The sequence below is a fragment of the Atractosteus spatula genome, chromosome 18 (genome assembly GCF_055471065.1).
Source record: "Atractosteus spatula isolate fAtrSpa1 chromosome 18, fAtrSpa1.hap1, whole genome shotgun sequence".
NCBI classification, from domain to species: Eukaryota; Metazoa; Chordata; class Actinopteri; order Semionotiformes; family Lepisosteidae; genus Atractosteus; species Atractosteus spatula.
In genome coordinates this window covers 1,470,700-1,489,464 of record NC_142723.1, presented here as the reverse complement: position 1 = coordinate 1,489,464, position 18,765 = coordinate 1,470,700, and the positions used below count along the sequence as shown (strand labels likewise).

Here is an 18,765-nt window from a genome sequence, read left to right as displayed (position 1 = left end):
GGTCTTCGGAAGGTTTACTGTGGTGCCCCGGTGAGCAGCCAGAGGAAAGTGTAGTGACACGGGGCAGAAACGCCGTGAGAGCAAAGCAGGCAGACGTACCGTGACGCACGATATAAACCGCAGAAAACAATCGATCCACAGATGAAGTAAACTCTGTACGCTGTCTTAAAGTAAAGGAAAGTTGCCGAAGCTAAATTGCAGAGACAGAAAAGAGATGAGCCAAAAGAACCTGAGCTACACTGAGTGCACTCTTTTAGATGGATCACGCGTTCAGACTGTGCAGTTACCGGAAAAAAAAGTGAGCTATTTGATTTGCATGACTGCTCCATGTTTGCAAGTTCATATAAAAATGTGCTTATATAACAGTTTAACATTAACATCATTAACCTCTGAGCCACTAACAGCATATGTCTCACTGGTTGGCTGCTTTGCATCATTAATCAGGTGTCCCTTCTGCTCTCCTCCAGCTCAGCAGCGTGCCCAGTGCTGTACCTGTTGAAGCGAATGAGCTCCTGTCTCAGCACGGTGTTCATAGACTCCTCGTAGATCACTGGGTACTTCTCTATCACCTTCTCCAAGTCAAAGTCGGCAGGGAGTTTGGATAAGATGTCCACAGCCAGCTCTTCAACCACTTCCTGAAAACCATTAAACAAAAACTGGTGATGGGCTGTCACAGATGTGTGGTGCTTTCACAGTCTGCATCACATTTCTGCATTATTTGCCTCAGACCTGTAGAGAAGGAATCAAGCCTTCATTCCACTCTTCAATGTCCCTAGGCACATTGTTCCAGTGGCACTCTCGTGAAAACTAAGAGATTGCACATTTTGTGACCTGCAGATCTTCATGCTGCTCTGAGAGCAGAAGCCTTAATTGATGCTGTCACATGAGCCAGTTTTAGAGAACAAAAACTTGATGCAGGCCCCAGAGAATCAAAATAATCCTGGCCAGCATCTGTACCATGTGCACTTGCAAATAACTCTGGACGTTTGAGTGGTGTATTAATTTTGGGAATGACGCACAGGTGGACAGTTTGAAAGAACAGCCCTAAACTAAACGGATGTGTGTAAGACGGTGACACTCTGTCATAGTTCAGGTGGGACACTCTGTCATGTTGCTGTCAGACATGTTGCAGTGTGTTGTGCTGATCAAACCCAGCCATCCCCCAGCACTGCCCTCCAGGGAGGGGCTCTTACCTGCGGAGATTTAGCCCCACCCCCAGACTGCCTGGGCAAGGTGAGCAGCACCCCGTCGAGCAGCTGATTGGTCTCCTGGTTGTCCTTTGTGATGTCGGCATTTTCGTGCAGCCCAAACACTCCGGGGTCGGCGCTGATGGGCAGGTTCCGGACGTAATCGATGTAGCTCTAGAACACAGCAGGCAGAAGCACATGAGCAAACATCTCCAGATCCCAGTCAGACACCAGTCAGCAAGAGCTCCTCATTTAAAATCCCTGACTCACTGGGCTTGTCGTGGTCACTCGTGCTCAGCCCAGTCTGTCTGTAACAGCTGAGGAACTGGTGCCATTGCACGTTGTAATTTGATAAGGATTGATAAGGGAAATGAGCTTGTTATTTTCACATCTCTGGATGAGTGAGATATCCTTCATTGCTCGCGATACACACTGACGCCGCGTGCCCCTGCGGTCCCAGTTCAGCGGCGCCCCCCCCGGCCCACCTGGTAGGTGCCGTGAGCTGGCACGTAGTAGACGTCCCCGGGAGACAAGCGGTACTGCTCCTGCTCCACCAGCTCGCGGCTGTAGAAGATGGAGAGCAGGGACAGGAGCAGCCGTCTGTCCTTGTCGTCCGTCACGCGCCCCCCGTAGTTACACTCCCCTGTCGGGCAGAGAAGGCCACAGAGCCGGAGCCAGTTAGAGCGTCGGCTTCTCCTGTAGGTGTAGCGGTTATTCCTGCTGTTCTGGCAGAGCTGGCCATAGGCAGTATTCGATGAAGTACTTCAGTGTGGTTTTTTAAAATGTAAATGTGCCGCATCGAGCACCTGACTTCCTGCTTGACACATTAGTCAAGCATCGTAAAGAAGGCAAAAAAACTGAAACCTGCCGCTGCAGCAGGCCTTGAAATCTGAGTAAAACGTATTTCCTTTTGGTTGGGCTGAAACGGAGACAATGTTGAAACGCGGCGCGTGGACTGTTCTGTGGCTGCTGCTGGTCTGAGACTGGTGCAGGGATGGTGGTGGGGAGGATGACCTGCGCTCTGCTGCCCACAAAAATAAATAACTCTGATAGCTACACAAAGCAAGGCAGCAGCTGCTTCTGGGGATATGGGTTTTCTTTTGGACTCTCTGCAGCAAACCTGAATCCGCAAGTCATCCCCATGCTGTGGGTAAAGCCACCGCCCTTACCTGTCAAGTATGTGAGGGCCTCCAGGGGAACTTCATCATACTCGTTCAGGAACATCTGGATCTGCCTCATGCTGATGCGCAGGTCTGACTCGTTAAATTCATAAGGGATATTCCAGCCTGGAGAAGAACAGAGCATGCCAATCAATTCTTTCAATATGCAGGTAGGAGGCCTTTTTAATTTGCTCGCCTTTGTTTCATTTGAATACAAACACACAATACACACCAGCCGGGCCCCCGTGGAAACAACCACAGTGGACAGGCCTCCTGAGGTGGAGGCACTCTGAGCTCTTATCTCGCTCGAATCACATCCACTCCTCTAGAGCACACTTTCCCAAACCACTTCTTCCTTTTCGCCTCCTATTCCTGTAAATACCTGTGGGAGTTTTACCTCCCACCCAGCAGATGGGGCCTGAGCTCTAATCCTGTGAGCTGAGACTGTAACAGCAGGCAGTGGATCTCCATGCTGCCTGTCTGGGATTTGGAACTGGCAGGATCTGTGTTCACAGGGCTGAAGTACTAATGACTTCAATCCCCCGGCAAACTCGCAACTAAAGCAATTTTCTTAGGCTCCGCTCTTACATTCAGTAATTGCAAGGAAAACAGATATAAAACATTTATTTTCAGAATTACAGCGTCTCTTTACAAGGGCGATTGAAGAATGGTGAACACAATGAAGAACACAAGGAAAACACAGAAGGTGATTAGGGACCATTCTCAGCCGGCAAAATGTCTAAAACTTCTCTAAGCAGCTTGTGTGCTTCCACAAAGCTCCCAGTTAAGCTCTTCTGCATCTCCTATGCACAAAAACATGAAGTTACAGCTATATATAAAACAAAGGATGTGGCTATCATCTGGAAGTTGACTTAATCCATTCTTTCTAATTGCTTTATCCCCTTCAAGAACAGAGCAAAAACTCAGACACAGTATGGGATTTTTGTGGAACAAATGGAGTTCTCATCTCTATCCTTGGACACGCACGGACAGAGAAACTTACAGGACAAGCACAAGCAGCTTGGATTGTAATTAGGGGAGAAACCATGCAGGCAGCGGGCAAGGGAAGCAATGCGGACCACAGCCGCGTCTCACCCAGGGGTCCGAAGTTCCTCCTCTCCTGGACGAGGGCGTGGAAGAAGCACAGGCCGAAGAGCAGCTTCTGCCACACTTCCTGCTTCCGGGAGCTGTTGAAGAAGGCGGGGTCCGAAATGGGGTCATTGAGGTAGGAGCGCAACAGGTTCGCTCTCAGGCCCTTCGGGGGCTCGTTGGTCATCTTCACCCCGTTCTGCAGAATACTGACGGGGAACTTGTCCGAAGGGTAGCTGGTCAGCCACAACCTACGTGGGTGGAGGAGGAAGGTATGAAACAGATTGATATTGTGCTCAGCTCAACAAGACTACCTCTGCCTTCATACTAACTAACTGTAGGGATCTGGATTATCTGAGTTATATATATTTCTACATGGAAAAAATGCCATTACTATTATCTGACGTAAAACTATACATTTGCCAAAATAGCTTTTCTGATATTAAAGCTGAAATCCAAACTTGTCATAATACACCACACGAAGAAAAACAAATATTTATGAATAAACTTATTTCACGCTCACTGTTGCAAACCCGTTGGCTCATACACTACCTGCCTACCTTCTCAGTCATTCAGAAGCTGTACATGTGCAGGACATGTGCTGACCTGAAGGAGGGCTGGGTGTCCTCAGGTGTGATCACTTCCTCGCAGATCTTCTCAAGACTGGGCATCCAGCTGGTGGCCAAGTGGCAATTCTGTAGGACGACCCAAGTGCCAGCTTTGATGGCACTGTCAATCATCTTGGCGGCTATGGGACCCTGGCCCTGGCCCAGGGAGATGCTCTGGATCTTGGTGCCGCCCATTCCCAGGTCATCAGCAAACTTCAGGAGACCTGGGAGAAAAAAACAGCACTCAGATAATTACCACACAAGACCATTGGAGGATATTAAACAGCAAAGCCTACAAACAAGCATGGGTGTAATGAATGAGAAGAAACTGCTGTACATGGCTTTACACATAAGGCAGATATTAAAATTTGCATTTAATGCTGCTTTTAGACAGTATTTTCACATCAGAACAATAAAAGATAATTGAAATTAAAGTTATTCCTCATTTCTTTAAAGACTTGCAAAACTTATACCGAGAGCAATCTGTGACAGACAGGATAAATTTGCATTCCTTTCTGTGCTTCATCAAGTTTCAGAAGCTCTAGAAACATATGGATTGGTTACCTACTTTATTTGTGAACTGAAAGTCCCACAAAGCCTCAAAGGCAAATCTGCCCGTGGTGATTTTTCCACCAAGTTTCTGACCTCATTTTGCACACGAGTTACCTGCCATAGGGTCAGCACCAGGAGAGAGAACGAATATCAGAGGAGCGCAGCAGCTGGAATCGTTGTAACTTCCTGCCAAGTCAAAGGTGGGAGGTTCAATGTAAGTCTTCCCCATGTTGTCAGTGATGAACTCCTGAACCGCGGGCACGATCTTGTCAGGCCTGAAGCACCGTAGCACAATCATGCGGTACATTCCCTCCAGGAGCTTCCACTCATCCGGGAACTGCTCCTCGTGGGGTCTGGCGGAGTCGTAGATCTTCTTCCACTTGGGTAGGTTACACCTTACGTGCTCCATGAGCCCCTGCAGGTTGTCCAAGCAAGACGCCCGCACAATTTCAGACCAGGACTTCTCCGAGAGCCACTCGGGAGCCGGGTTGGGGTGAGGATTGTCGAGGGCCACGCCCCCCGTCAGGAGGAACCTCCAAACCGTGTCATCCACTTTGCCCTTGCCCTTCATGATCCCAACGGTGAGCAGGAGAGAGAAGAGGAGCTTGTCCTTCTCAAAGAGGGAGCGACACACATTGTTATATATACTGACGGTGAAATGTTCAATGATGTTCTCTATTCTGGTCTGTAGATCCTCACTTTTTAGGCTCTGGGCAATGGACTGGACATAGAGATTGATAAACCAGGTCAGGGAGTACTGGTACATGGGCTCTATGTTGGCCAGATCTGAAATGCAGAAAAAGAGAATGGAGGAATGCTCGGCCACTGGACGGTAGCCCAAGCGGGTGTCATCAATCTCCTTCTCTGTGACAGATGCAATTTGCTGCTTCTCCGAAATCTCCATGGACAGCACCTTAGAAGAGGACAGGATTTTGATTGCAGTCTCATCCTCTAGGATGTTTCCTTCAGACGAAGACAGGACTTCCAGGATTTTATCCTCAATCTCCTTCAGCTGCTTGTTGTTAGCAGCGCTCTCCAAGATCAGCTTGTTCTTTTTCTCTTCCAGCTCTGGTTTTTCCTTGGCGGCCACAATTCCGAGAAGCTGGTCCTCCAGCCCCAAGGGTGTGATCATGAAGTTGAGCAGGCAGACTTTGACCGCGACCTCAGGCAGGTAGTGGGGGTTCCTGAGGCGAGTCGTGATGTAGAATCGAAAGTCCTTTGAATACTCAATGATGTTCTCCCCCAGCCTCATGTACTCCACACCCTGCTGCTTAAAGGTCTGCTTGAGAAGAATAGGCTCCAACACAGCGTCTAGCTCTTCCCCAACGCTCTCCAGCAAGACAGGGGTTCCAAACTGTATGGAATTTTCCAGGATTCTCACATAATTGCTGTCTGACAGTTTGATCACAGAAAGCTTGCTGGCCTTCTCCATGTTCTTGATCCACTTGTTGGCCTGCCCCTGTGGGTCTATCATCAAGGGCCAGCGCCTGGAGTTGGACACGATGATCCCATTGTCCGTGGAGAAAGAGTCCACTGGCAGCCCCGCAATTTGCCAAGCTCGTATCATCACGGGGTTCCCCAGGGTGCTGCTGAGCAAGAACTCCTCTGAGCACGGAATCTTCTTTTCTTGGCAGAGGGTGTGCCACTGCTTCTGGCACTCTTGGCGGTACTCAACGGTGAAAGCCCCTAGATAAGCTACCATCCCAGAAGACAGGAGGACGTCCCCAGTGAGGTTAGCGTATCTGATCCCCAACAGCCTGGCCGCCTCTGTCCACCGGTCCTTCTCCCCGCCTAAGCCACCAATCAGCTTCTCAGCTCTCACCAGCTTCTGGGAGCAGAGCTCAATGTTGTCCTCCAGCTCTTTCTTCTTGTTGTTCATGGCCTCAAACTGGTCGTTCAGGGCCTGCAGACGGTCCTCCACTTCCTTCAGCTCCGCCCGCTTGATGCCGAGCTTCTCCATCTGGACCGAGAGCTCTGCCTCAGCCTCCTTCAGCCGCTCCTTCTTGGGTGCCACCACCTTGGCCACACGCTCGTACACCTCCATGGCTCGCACCCACTTGCACAGCCCCTCACAGGCCGAGGACACGTTTTTGATGATGGAGGGCAGGAAGTCCGGGTGATCGATGAACTTCTCCCTGATCTTCTTGATGTTGGCTGCTGGGATGTTGTCCTTGTCGAATGTCTTAAGGTTCTCCAGGAATTTCATGTCTCCAAGGAGTTTCTTGGAGGAGCCCCAGTAGTCTTCGATCATCTTGCCTGCAGGGAAATAAATGTTATTGAACATATTGGAGAATGGTGAGATGTGCCGAGTCTCAATGTTTTAAGAATCTAATCCTTATTAAACAGGTAAAGCACATGCGTGGGGAGCTGAGCTGGGAAAGGAAAACCCTTTCAGACTTGTAGCTTTACAGTCACTGGCAGAATAAAACAATCTAAGTAGGTGAACCTTTCCCATCACTTTCATATTATGAGAGATTATCGTGCGACTATCAATTCAGTGATTTTTAAAAGCATGACTATCCCATGGAATGGGACTGCAGTTCGTCCTGTATTTTGGCCATTTCCCCTAGCCTTGCCTGAGCCTCCAGGGTCTGGTTTCCTCTCGGGCTTAATCCCCTTCATGACACAGATGCTCTCCATGACCAGCTTGACCGGGCCGGGTGGATTCTGCATGGACTTGACCACAGTGATATCGGCTGGTTTCAGGGTGTCCAGGGCGGACAGGGCAGCCTCCAGAGCAGGCATTGCCTCGGCCAGGTCCCCCTCACACTCATCCTGCAGAGGGACGCAAGAACGTAAGCACACGGACAATCAAAAAGACGCCAATCTGCCCTTTATCCCTTTGGTACTTAGTAGTTAACTGATCCCAAGATCTCATCCAGCCCTTTCTTGAAAGGTGTCAGGATATCGGCTTCAATAACAAGGCTGAGCCGCTGGTTTCATACCCTTAGTGTGAAGATGTGGCTCCTGTTTTCCCCAGGTTCCATCTGTATCCCCTGAGTCACATAACGGCAACGCCATCCATTTTTATAAAGTAAGCAAATAAGTAAGTAAGAAATAAGTGAAATTGTTACTTTTAATGGATTTGTCAGTCATGCCTGTTTTTTGTATTTTTGTACAATCTAGATTGACCTGATCAGCTTTATCATTATCCTGAGGCTCAAGTCGTATTCTATTTTTCCTACTGAAGGCTTCTTCAGCTGTACCTTGATGGCTTTGGCTGCAGCGGCTGCCTCATTGGCCACCTTCTCGTCAGCGGAGACCAGCTCTTTCTTGGCATCGACATCCACAGTCTCCTGCTCTATCTTCACCATCATCTTCTCCGTCTCGGCAGAGGTCTGGATGAGCTCTGGCTGTAGGGCGGTCAGCTCCTTCTGCATCACGGATACCTGGCGCCAGAGGACAGGGGATCACAGGACACTGGCCAGAGATCTTGGTCAACGAGCAAAGCAGGGAGGAGGGGGGCAATTTTACAGTAGATGTGTTGTCCATCTTTTTGGCCAGGTGAAGTAACAGTGAAGTGGGAGACACCCACCTGCGAAGCAGCAAACTCCAGTTTCTCCAGACCGACCAAGTAGCGGCTCCTCATGGTGTCCACCTCCTGCCTCTTGGAGCCGAGTAACGCCTTGAAGGTCAGGATGAGCTCCAGATAAGAGGTGGGAGTGACGTAGTTGTGTCTCCTCAGAGTGGTGTAGTACCTCTCCGAGAGCTCTCTCACACTCTCCTGGAAGTATTTGCACAATGACACCACCCTGCAATTCAAGACAGGCCATGGGAAACTGTGGAAGTGCCATGCAAGTGGACTGTGGTAAACCTTCAGAAATGTAGATAAAGATTTTAGCCGATTTTTTTTTAGCTTTTCAACGAATGCCCTGAAAGCAGACATTCTGCTCTTAGCAGGACTCACGCCTTCCTGATGTTGTCCTCCAGTTCCACGTCTTCCAGGAACTTGTTGGCCACCATCTCCAGGGCGTCAGTGGGCCAGGCCTGGAACCAGTCGATGGTACAGCAGTTAATGAGGGAGGGGAACATGCGCAGGCGGTTACGGAAAGCATCTCCGATGGGGCTCATGGCTGCAAAACAGAAAGAAACCACAAAGAATAAACCTTGCTGACATCTGCAAAATTCCTACAAACGCATCCGCAAAGGATGCCACATCGCAATGCTGGTATGTCATTAGGTTTAAAAGCCTAGGAGATTCAACATCAAGCTCTAATTCATTTTATGATTCCAATAGCGATACGCAACATGTGCACGAGAGCAATAGAGATGACAGGCTGAGACTCTTCGACCCTTAGAACAGAAGCTATGCTCATCAAAAATCCATTTGTTGACGTAAAAATGAAAACGTGTAAAGTCTCAGACCTAGCACGATGTGCAGATTGGCTTTCACCCTGTCGATGAAGAAGTTGTACATGGAGAGGGGGCTGGCGTCGATCTTCCTGCCCTCCACTCGCGCGACAGCCTGCATCTTCTCCATGATCTCGGCGCGCTCGTCGGAAGCAAAGATGTTGGGCACGTCGCCCGTGTTGAGCAGCATGTTGATGTCCTCCACGAAGGCCTCGTCCTTGATCTGACTGTCGCTGAACAGGAACACGGTGCTCTTGCCCTCCGCCCCGGCCTTCAGCATCACCCTCTTCAAGTCGTCCCTCCAGTCTGAGGTGCCGTAGTTCTTCGTCAGCTCGATCTGGAAGAGCTCAAAGTCGTTGATGAAGGTGGCCAGCTTGGTGGCGCTCTGCCGGCCTGACCCTCCGATGCCCACCAGCAGCAGGTGCCCGTTGTCCTGCTTCAACACGCGACAGATGCGGGAAATGTGTTCAATGGCAAACTTGAACATGACCAGGGACATGGGCGCCTTGCTGACGTTGTTGAACTCCTCCAGGTAATACTCCATCACCCCCGTCAGCTGCTTCAGGTCTGTGATCTCATCGTAGGCCTTCGTGTCAGCGTCCGGCTTCAAGTAGTCCCCAAAGAACAGGCTGCGGATGTGATCATCTGTTACCTTCCCCGAGGGCGTCAGGTGGCTCAGCAGCTGCACGGGGGTAAACAGAATGAAAGAACTCATTCAGACTACTGCAGTCTCGAACCCTGGAGCATTGCAGATCCTGGAAGAGATCCTGATTCTGTGTAAATTTTCAGCTCGTAAAAAGAACAGAACATGAGCGCTGATTTGATTGCATATATTGACACACTGCCTTTAAGAAATCAAGCATTTGCAAGGCTAGCTCGTGACTGTACAGCGTTTCTCAGACCAGGTGTGTCGCCACTCTACCTTGTCGATGCTCTGTTTGAAGTAGCCTGACGTCCTCTCCTTGACAATGCCGAAGAAAGTCTGCCTGTCATCGTTATCAATGAGCCGGTCATAAAACACCCGGTACACCTCATGGATCCAGAGCCGGATGAGCTTGTCTCCTTCCTATCCGAACCAAAGGAAACCGTAAGGTTTACCTTTCCGGAAATGATTTCCAAAACAATTGAACATAAACTGAACAGCGCAAGCTAAGACTTTGAGTTAGAAAAAAATTAAAGACTTAAAAAGAATGTCTTTAAATGACCCAGTAAGTGGCCTCCCACATAAAGAGAAGGAACGGCACACACAGCTTTCACATCTTCACCCTTGCGATGGTATTGGAATGCAGAATCCCGTGGACCTGCTGAGCAACATTACAGCAGGTAGACGCAGGTATTGCACTTCCTCTCCTGGCCAGGCAGGACTCGGCAGGAAGCAGGTGGGTACCTGCAGGTGGGGGTGTGGGCACAGCAGCACGCCCCGGATGACTCGGGCGAAGTCCCGCAGGTTGAAGATGTAGTGGGACTTGGAGGGCGTGGGCAGGAAGCTCTCCATGGTGTCCTTGTAGACCGCCATTGTGGCCTGCACCATGATCTTCCCCAGCCTGCGACACAGAGCACACCACCCCGGAGGGGCTCGCTCAACACACGTTGAGACACCGCAGTGTGCACCCCCTCCCCCGCCACCCATGTGCATGGTGCAGCATTAGAGCAGGACGGTGCAGTCCTGGTTCTGCAGGGCCGGTGTGCCTGTGGCTTTCCATTCCAACTCAGCCATTAACGGGCTACACCACCGGGCTACTGTCTTCACTGGACCAGTTCGGCAGCTCCTCCCAGCACCGCAGGAGAGACCTGCAGACGCACCGGCCCTCCTGGATCAGGACGGGACTCCCTGGCGTTCAAGGGGGCAGTCCGTGAAACAGAGTTCGCACTCTCAGGCTACGCTCTCACGTAGCCTTACTCCCACTGAGAGGAAGTAAGAAGAAGCCGGGACCTTATTCCATCTTCTCTAAAAAGAGTTTGGCATTGTTTTAAAATTGGGTCGGGTGGGCCCACACCTACTCCAAAACGAAACGTAAAGAAGAAATGGTGAATTGTGCTCTAAATCTCCTGTGCAGTCATGAATGTTACATTTTCACAGCATGAGTTAACGCATTGTAAAGGAAAAGCTCTCTCGTGTTTTTTCAGTAAGCATTACCTCTGGTGCTGCAATATCGACTAAAGAGTTATTATTGCATTATGACTGTTTGACTTCAGCAGCCCCTGCATGCATGTTAACAGACCTGGAGAAGGAGGCCTCAAAGCCCTTCCCGAAGTGCCAGTCAGCAATGGAGGTGAAAATCTTGCTCAATGTCTCGTCATCAAAGGAGTCGATGGAAACGATATTCAAATGTCTGGTAAAACGGCCTGCGGTTTTAAAACAAAAAACAGAAAAAAGATTTTCCTTGTGTGTTTATTCAGTTCTCAAGCTCCCCCCCCCCCAAAAAAAAGTGGAAAGCTTTTAATGCATGAAAGAAAAAACCCGAAGCATCTGAAATCTGAAAAATCTGAAGCATGAAAGGTAAATCCGAAGCATAATTTCATCCTTACCTGTAATGTCGTTTCTGCCACCACCAGGGGGCCCCATTGCTGAGACAAACAACACATCCACAATATCCAGTCTGGACGTGTCCTTCTTGTCATACCAGTGCCCGTGGTCTATCCATTGCCGGAGCAGCTCGATAGGGGGCTGGGCTCCATAGACTTCTTTAGCGGGCATGTTCAGGTCATCTAATGCAATTGCAATCATAACGAGAACAGTGATAAAGGCTTACTGAACAAAATGTAGCTGCCTGCACACGATTGTTCTCCGTCGATGCTCCAGTGTCGTGGAAGGACCTTCCTCAGACTTTACAAGAGACAACTTTTGTATCTGACTTCAAATCTAAACTTAAAACTCCCCTTTTTACCAAGGTCTATGTCTGATTGCCTACAGTCATTTTGTAAAAACCTGCATGATTTGTTTTTCATTTACTCTTATTGTACTTCTCTTGTCTTTTTCTTTATTTCAAGATGTACAGCGTCCTTGGGTTTCAAAAGGTCGATTTATAAATAAAAGTTATTATTCTTGATGTTGTTGCTTTTATGGTACTCTTGTTTTGTACAAGAATACTCTTTGTTTTCTTGTGCTCTTGGATTAATTCCAAAAAAACTGCATGACGTACTCTTCTGTTTGCTTATGTGTGCCTAGCATGCTTTAATCTGTCTCTTGGAGGCCCTTCACTCTCCTTGATTTCTGGGAGAGTCTGAACTGCAGAGTGCGCTCTGGGGGCATAAACTACAAAGGCACTCCCCCTCTGCCCACTCCTGACCCCCTCCTGCCATCCCAAAATTCGGGGTCCTCAGCCCGTTTTTCGGAAACCGGGGAAGCTGTCTTAAGGAAGTGAGGGGAGAAAGACAGGGAGGCTAGCCAGACGCGGCGGTTCAATCGGCGAACGAGCCCGGCCCTTACCGACGTACACCACACACTTCTTCCCCACGGGGGGGCCGAACACACCCTTGCGGCGCCGGTCCAGCTTGGCCATGATGATGTCCTGGGTCTGGCTGGCGGAGGTGCGGGCGGAGAAGTTGATGCCGTTGGGGGTGTAGCTCTCCTTCGGCAGCTGCAGCAGGAAGCTGTTGTTGATGGCGGACTTGCCCGTGCCCGTGGGGCCCACGAAGAGCACGGGCACCTCGTGGGACAGGTAGGTGCCGAGGAAGAAGGACTGGCGGGCCGTCTCCATGGTGGGAATGATGAGGTCGGACACCTGAAAACGAAGGCCCGGGAAAGGGGAAGGGAGGGGATTGGGATGTAGAAACATCGCTAACTTCACTCGTTCAGCCATCACATCCTCACCACAATCAGGAGTATGGGGGACCCATCCACGATCGTTACAGTCAACAGGCTAAATTTATTAATATAATTTGCATTACCTGAAAACAGAGCTTTTAGGTCTCATGGATGGATGTTTGGCCGTTATGCCTTCCAGCATGTAGGGGCAGCAACATCCTGTTGCAGTTTCCGTAACATTAGTTTTTTACGGGACAGGGTTGTTTTCCTTGTGCCCAGCCTCCAACAGGGAGGACCTGGCGCCTGACGTGGGACACGAACCCACTACCCTGAGATTCCAAGTCTCATGCTCTACCAACAGAGCTAGTCAGGGGCCCTTTTAGGTCACATAAGAACTGCTTTTTCCCCCGGAGGAGCCCAGGTCTGACTCCAAGGGAGTCCTGTCTCATTCTGGGCTGCAGTAGTGGGGTGAGTGTGTATGTGTGGCTTTGTCACCTCCAAACCGGCACCCCGAGAGGCTCCCGGGGCCCCTATGTTTGTCACCCCTCCTTATAAAGACACTGACCTTCGCCCCAGCTGGGATGGTAAACTCTTCCTTTGAGATGGAGTCAGTCCAGATGTTCCACTGCCCAGACGCTTGCTTGTGGAAGTAATAATCATACACACTCCCTGTGGGTTTTACGAAAAAAGGCCAAATAAACAATGCAGGAGGGTGCAGGAAATAGCAAGCTCAGGATTCAAACAGCTATATATGTTTGAAAATAAACTGTGCCGACTGTAATACAACAACGCCATTTAGTTATTAAACACAGTGTCGTCGGTGTGAGGGGTGTGCTCTTCAGTTCACTGTGTCTAATATGAAGGCATCGCCCCGCTGCCTCGTGACATTTAGAGAGGACGGCGGCTGCAGGGGCCCTGTCGAGCGGCGGGCCGTTACCTCGCTCGGGAAAGACGTTGTTTTTAGTGAGCTTGACGCTCTTCGGCCGCGGGTGGCTGTCGTCCATGCCCATGATGAGGTTGCGGTAGAAGGCGTCGAACTTCCTGCGGCTCTCCCCGTTGATGGTGCCGCCGATGCTCCACACCACGGCGAACAGGAAGAGGCCCTGCAGCCACAGCGTGATCTGCTGGCTGGACATGGGCTCTTGGCCGTCCCTCCCTGACTCGGCGATCTCATCTGGAGAACCAGACGCAGCCATCCTGCTGACTCATCATTACACCGACGCGGCCGCTGTTTATATATAATGCTAATGAGAATAGGTATTCTTTTCTGCTTTCTGAATTGCTTTGTTAACTCCCCAGTGCTTTCTCTCAGAAAATAAGAAACCACTTGCACTTAATGCCTCAGTGGTCTAAGGTTTACTTGCATAAGTAAACAATAGCATAATTAACTGAGAATTAAATGCAGAATTAAAAGCTTAGACTATCCCAAGGTGCACTCGGTGCCCATTATCCTAACATGACATCCTGACTTGTTTAATTTTGACTTGCATGATCTGACTCTGATGCCCAGCTATACAAACCTGTACTGGGATAATTTCAATGCGCTCTGAGCAAACGATCAGGCTCTGGGGCTTCTTGTGTAAAAAATCAGAAGGTATGAATAGACAACTAGATTAGTCTCAGTACTGTCGCTTGAACACATCTAAAGAATTCACCATTGGGTTGCTTCCCTCGGGTAACTTACTGACTTGTCACTTTCTCATTTGAGCATCAGAACATGAGCCACAGTCAAAGCTACTCAAGCTGTCCCTGCACTGCTCTTCAGTGAAGAACAGTCATTCACACCTACCACAGAGACCTACAGTTTCCTGCATACCTAGAAGACAGGTGTACAGCCGCATTAAGCTGTAGGCCAGGTGGATAGGAGATGTCTGCACCAGGAATCTGCACTCGTGACGAACGAAATCCAAACAGGGCTGGACCAGCCAGTTAAACATGTCATTGACCTGCAGAGACAGGCACATGTAAGCCTCACACACATCAGGAGTAGGACCCCAGACACCAGCTTACACAACTTGGGGCTGTGCCTGCTGTTGGCTTTATCTCGTTATGCAATAACAATCACATTATAAAAATGCAAAGGAACAAGTAATAGGTTTATTCCATGCTGAAAAAAAGAAGAAAGAGAACACAACGTTTCGGCCGTGGAGCCTCCTTCCGGTGTGGCACACCTGATGAAGGCTCCACGGCCGAAACGTTGTGTTCTCTTTCTTCTTTTTTTCAGCAGGGAATAAACCTATTACTTGTTCCTTTGCAGCCTACGCATGCTGACGCAGCTACCCACCTGAACTACATTATAAAAATGACAATCTCTCCAGATACACATAATGAAGTTACAGGTTGTAATAAGAAACAGCTTAAGGGGCTCTGGGGGCTGCATTTGAAAGCTTTGAAAAAGCTGTAATTGGAACAGCTGCTGCTCTGCTTTATCTGTTTTATAAAAAACGATATACCTGTCAACAAGATGGTTACAGCACCCCAGATCAGCTGTTCGTGTTAACTAGAACACCCACGCTTGAACCCATGTTCTCACCAGCTCTCTGTGCTCCTCACTCAGTGTCTCTGGTAGGGTGTCCATATAGGAGTCTTTCAATGGGCTCCAGCCCAGCTGATGGGGCTCCATGTAGATCATGCCACAGCTGAAACGAAGAAGAGGAAAAAGGGCGCAGTGTGTCTTTACAGTGAACGCATGCCCGTGTAGCTCAGACCCCACGGCACACTGACTGCACGCGTCTCACCGGCTCACTGTCGCCGGGGAAGCCTGCTCCAGGTCAGCCGGCTCAAAGATGAGGCTCATCTTGGAGCTCATCTGGATGATCTCTCCGCTCATTAGGCATAGCTGAAAGGGACAGGAAGCAAAGGTGACCGCTGTACGATCAGAGACAGCTAAAAAGTATTGTCATTCTGTTAAACCTGCATGCCAACAACCCACAGTGTCTCATTTTTTGCAGTGATAGCATCTGCAAATTTGACACATAAACCAACCCACTAACCCATGAAGAAGGACCACAGAAATGGTGACAATCATCACTGACCCCTAGCAACCAAACCTGGTTACAAAGATTGCTGTCCGCTTGACATGTGTTGCCAAGGGTACAGCCTTTGGAGAGATCAAAAGGAAGGGCACCTTTTTGTTGTCGTCCAGCACAGTGTTCATATTTTCAATCCATACGGCATCTACTGGCCCATCGAAAATGATCCACTGCCGGTCCTCAGAAATGGACACAGCCTGCTCGCGGAAGGTGGTGGCCAGGACGCCGTCGGTCCACTCGTGGCTGACCGGGTCGAAGCAGCCGTACAGCTGGCCCATGGTGATCGCCTTGGGGTTGATGATCCTGTAGTCCACTGCCGACTCGTCCATTAGCTTGGCTTGGGGGAAAGAGCCGGCGCGTGGTCAGAGAACAAGGCAGGGCGCTTGTGCACTTCAAAGCCCGTGATTTACTTCATGAAACTTTAGCAGACATGTTGTTGTAGGTCAATCTAAACATGAGGTTCAGCAGAACATACGAACATTTCTGAGCCTATATGAACCTGTGAGACAACTGCTGCAAAATGACACTGAGAATGAGCTAGATTCCTGCAACAACTCTGTCCTAAGGGTGAGGTATTGTAGATAGAATAGCCTCCCCTACATTTGGCTGCAGGCAGGAGTCATAGGTCTTTAAACCACAGTGAACAATCTTTACTTCGGTATTTCCAATATATTCCAAACATAACAGCAGTACGATCAATAAGACAGGACAATTGCTGAGGTTTAAAATCACCAACCTGAATAAAGGTCGCTCAGGGCTCCTGCTAAAACTTTATAAGCACAGGTCTTTCCACCCAGCGGATCTCCGACAATCATGAAACCATGGCGAACCAGCATCATCTCGTAGATCTAATAGGACAAGAAAGGCAATTGCCCAGGACTGAGTTTTAAAAATATGCCAGGTCGACTGCTGACCATGTGAAGCTATCTCTGCTTTTAAATGTACATTCCCAAGCATCTAGGAAGCTTTAAAATTTCCAGAGCATGTACAAAAATCGTTTGAGGCAGAAACAGTAATTGTGAACTCAAGACAATTTAACTTGCAAATATTTTGTAGACACAATGGTCATTTTTCAATTATTACAAAACACAACACAAAACAGTTGTAAAAACAATGCACTGTTGTATTGATCACATCCCTTGCTTTTAGAAAGCTCTCTTGAAATACAGTTGCAGTATTCAAGGAGATTCAGACACCTATTTTACATGATTAATCAATTAATAATTGTCTTAACATAATTGCATCTTGCAGTTTATCTTATAATTAGTTATGCATGTATCATCAAGTCCCCAACACAGAAGAACAAACATCACAACGTCTTATATGTATCAGAATATTCACCCTTAAATTGAATACAAATCATCAGTCATGCAAATTGTCCAACTGCAAGCCTGTGGACCACAACAAAGTCTGCTGATTTGTAAACAGTTACCTGGATAATCTTCCCAATAAACCAAGGCACAGGCTGTAGCTTCATCTTCTTGATGTTGTCATTGAGAGCCTGCAGAAAGAGCTCGTAGTCTGGCTGAGGGAGAACGACTCCAGGGAACAGGTCAGAGATTATACCCTGCAGTGGGAGAGAACACCGTTCTCTTTGGGATTGCTGAAAGAGCTTCTTTGCTTTTCTTTGCACACTCATTACCAAAATTTCCACAATAACTCTTTGGGTGAGGTTTTATAGCAAGGTAAAAAGGAAAAATGGTGCGCTGTGACTTGTTGATTAATCTCTGAGGCAGATGCAAGTGTGGACTGCTGGAAGGCAATGGAAAGAAGTCGAGGGGTAAAACGGCCACTAGGCAGAGTTGATTGGAATGTACAAAATTCATATGCATACAGACCAGACACACAGGAGGCTTCCTCAGTAGTTTTGAAACGTGAAATATTTGAATTGTACTGCTTGTGCAGCACAGCTGCGAAGCGGAAAAGAGGAAATCCAGATGAAACTTTTCATCTTGGGAGCCACTGACTAAGGGCTGAACAGGCACGGTACATACACTCAGGATCAGTCCGAGCATCTGACCTGAAACAGAGGCACATCCTGAGCCAGGAACTTTGCCATGTTGACATCAAGCAGGGCTCGCAGGAGCAGCACACTCTCGTTTTCCTCTGGGTACTTTAGTTTCAGATTTCCTGCTGCTGTCAGGACCGATTTTACTGCGCGCATTCCATAGTCATAGTGGTGCTGGGAAGACAGCTGCTCGGAGCACAGACGATAAGTGGCCACAATCTTCTGGGCAAGGCTAGGGGGAAAGTTTACAAATTACATTTTAAAAATCCCAATGACGATTTTCCAGAATGGTTCTAGCATAACTATTTTTTTTTATGAGTAAATGGCTGTACCATCGACCTCATCCAAGCCTGGGTCTGGTCAGTCGTGGGGTAGGAGACCCCTAAAAAATACAAGCTGCTGTTGTAAGTAGTGGTGCAATAGGTTTCACTCTTTCCTGTGGTCCAAAATTCCCAGTTCAATGCCGCAGTATGGAAACTGGGGGAAAACTGTACTGTGGGAGATACTTTCCTTCAGATAAGAACTTAAATTAAGTCATGACTAACTGAGTTATGAACACTTAACACGCTTTGTCTGAGTAGGGGGTCTTAACTGACAGTCCTAGTGCCCTGGGTAATTCCATTATGGGCTGGGACAGTCTGACCTGCCTAAATTTCCACTTGAATTGAATTGATGAAGCAATTTCTCAGTTTCTCACTCCTGCCCCCGATGGCTGCTGCACGCCACTCAGGAAAGGGCTTTGGGACCCTTTGGAATGAATGAAAATTCCTCTACAAATACACAGCCTTATTATTTGTTGTCATTGTTATTTCTTATTAATATTGGATTGTTTTTTCTCCACTCAGAGCACACAAAATCAAATACAAATTTCTGAGATGATAAAAAAAAATGAATAGCAGAAAAGGTATCCCTGTAGAGTATTGTAATAATTGCCTGACCTTTGAAGCGGCTTTGCTTAGAAGACGGAAAAATATAAATTGAGGTCTCCATCAATTCAGAAGCAGAGCAACATTTTAATATCTGTAAATGGA

The 18,765-nt window shown here is 48.5% G+C and overlaps 1 protein-coding gene and 1 non-coding gene across 3 annotated transcripts in view; both read right to left on the bottom strand.

Moving 5' to 3' along the window:
- The window catches only part of dnah3 (dynein axonemal heavy chain 3), a 52,541-nt gene that overhangs the window by 2,869 nt on the left and 30,907 nt on the right, over positions 1–18,765 (bottom strand). For both annotated transcript variants that reach the window (XM_088936221.1, XM_088936222.1), the window contains 26 exons: positions 17,747–17,966; positions 17,159–17,293; positions 16,463–16,574; positions 15,822–16,063; positions 15,433–15,533; positions 15,228–15,333; positions 14,511–14,640; positions 13,632–13,868; positions 13,260–13,363; positions 12,377–12,671; positions 11,476–11,655; positions 11,169–11,292; positions 10,334–10,490; positions 9,869–10,012; positions 8,962–9,628; positions 8,504–8,669; positions 8,132–8,348; positions 7,803–7,985; positions 7,173–7,371; positions 4,711–6,852; positions 4,043–4,268; positions 3,443–3,687; positions 2,357–2,473; positions 1,673–1,830; positions 1,194–1,361; positions 493–635 (listed from right to left, as the gene is read on the bottom strand). In XM_088936221.1, the coding sequence (XP_088792347.1) occupies positions 493–635; positions 1,194–1,361; positions 1,673–1,830; positions 2,357–2,473; positions 3,443–3,687; positions 4,043–4,268; positions 4,711–6,852; positions 7,173–7,371; positions 7,803–7,985; positions 8,132–8,348; positions 8,504–8,669; positions 8,962–9,628; positions 9,869–10,012; positions 10,334–10,490; positions 11,169–11,292; positions 11,476–11,655; positions 12,377–12,671; positions 13,260–13,363; positions 13,632–13,868; positions 14,511–14,640; positions 15,228–15,333; positions 15,433–15,533; positions 15,822–16,063; positions 16,463–16,574; positions 17,159–17,293; positions 17,747–17,966 (6,918 nt within the window). The remainder of the gene's footprint in view (positions 1–492; positions 636–1,193; positions 1,362–1,672; positions 1,831–2,356; positions 2,474–3,442; positions 3,688–4,042; positions 4,269–4,710; positions 6,853–7,172; positions 7,372–7,802; positions 7,986–8,131; positions 8,349–8,503; positions 8,670–8,961; positions 9,629–9,868; positions 10,013–10,333; positions 10,491–11,168; positions 11,293–11,475; positions 11,656–12,376; positions 12,672–13,259; positions 13,364–13,631; positions 13,869–14,510; positions 14,641–15,227; positions 15,334–15,432; positions 15,534–15,821; positions 16,064–16,462; positions 16,575–17,158; positions 17,294–17,746; positions 17,967–18,765) is intronic.
- Positions 12,995–13,069, bottom strand: trnap-ugg (transfer RNA proline (anticodon UGG)). The gene has a single exon. It is a non-coding gene; the product is annotated as a tRNA-Pro (tRNA).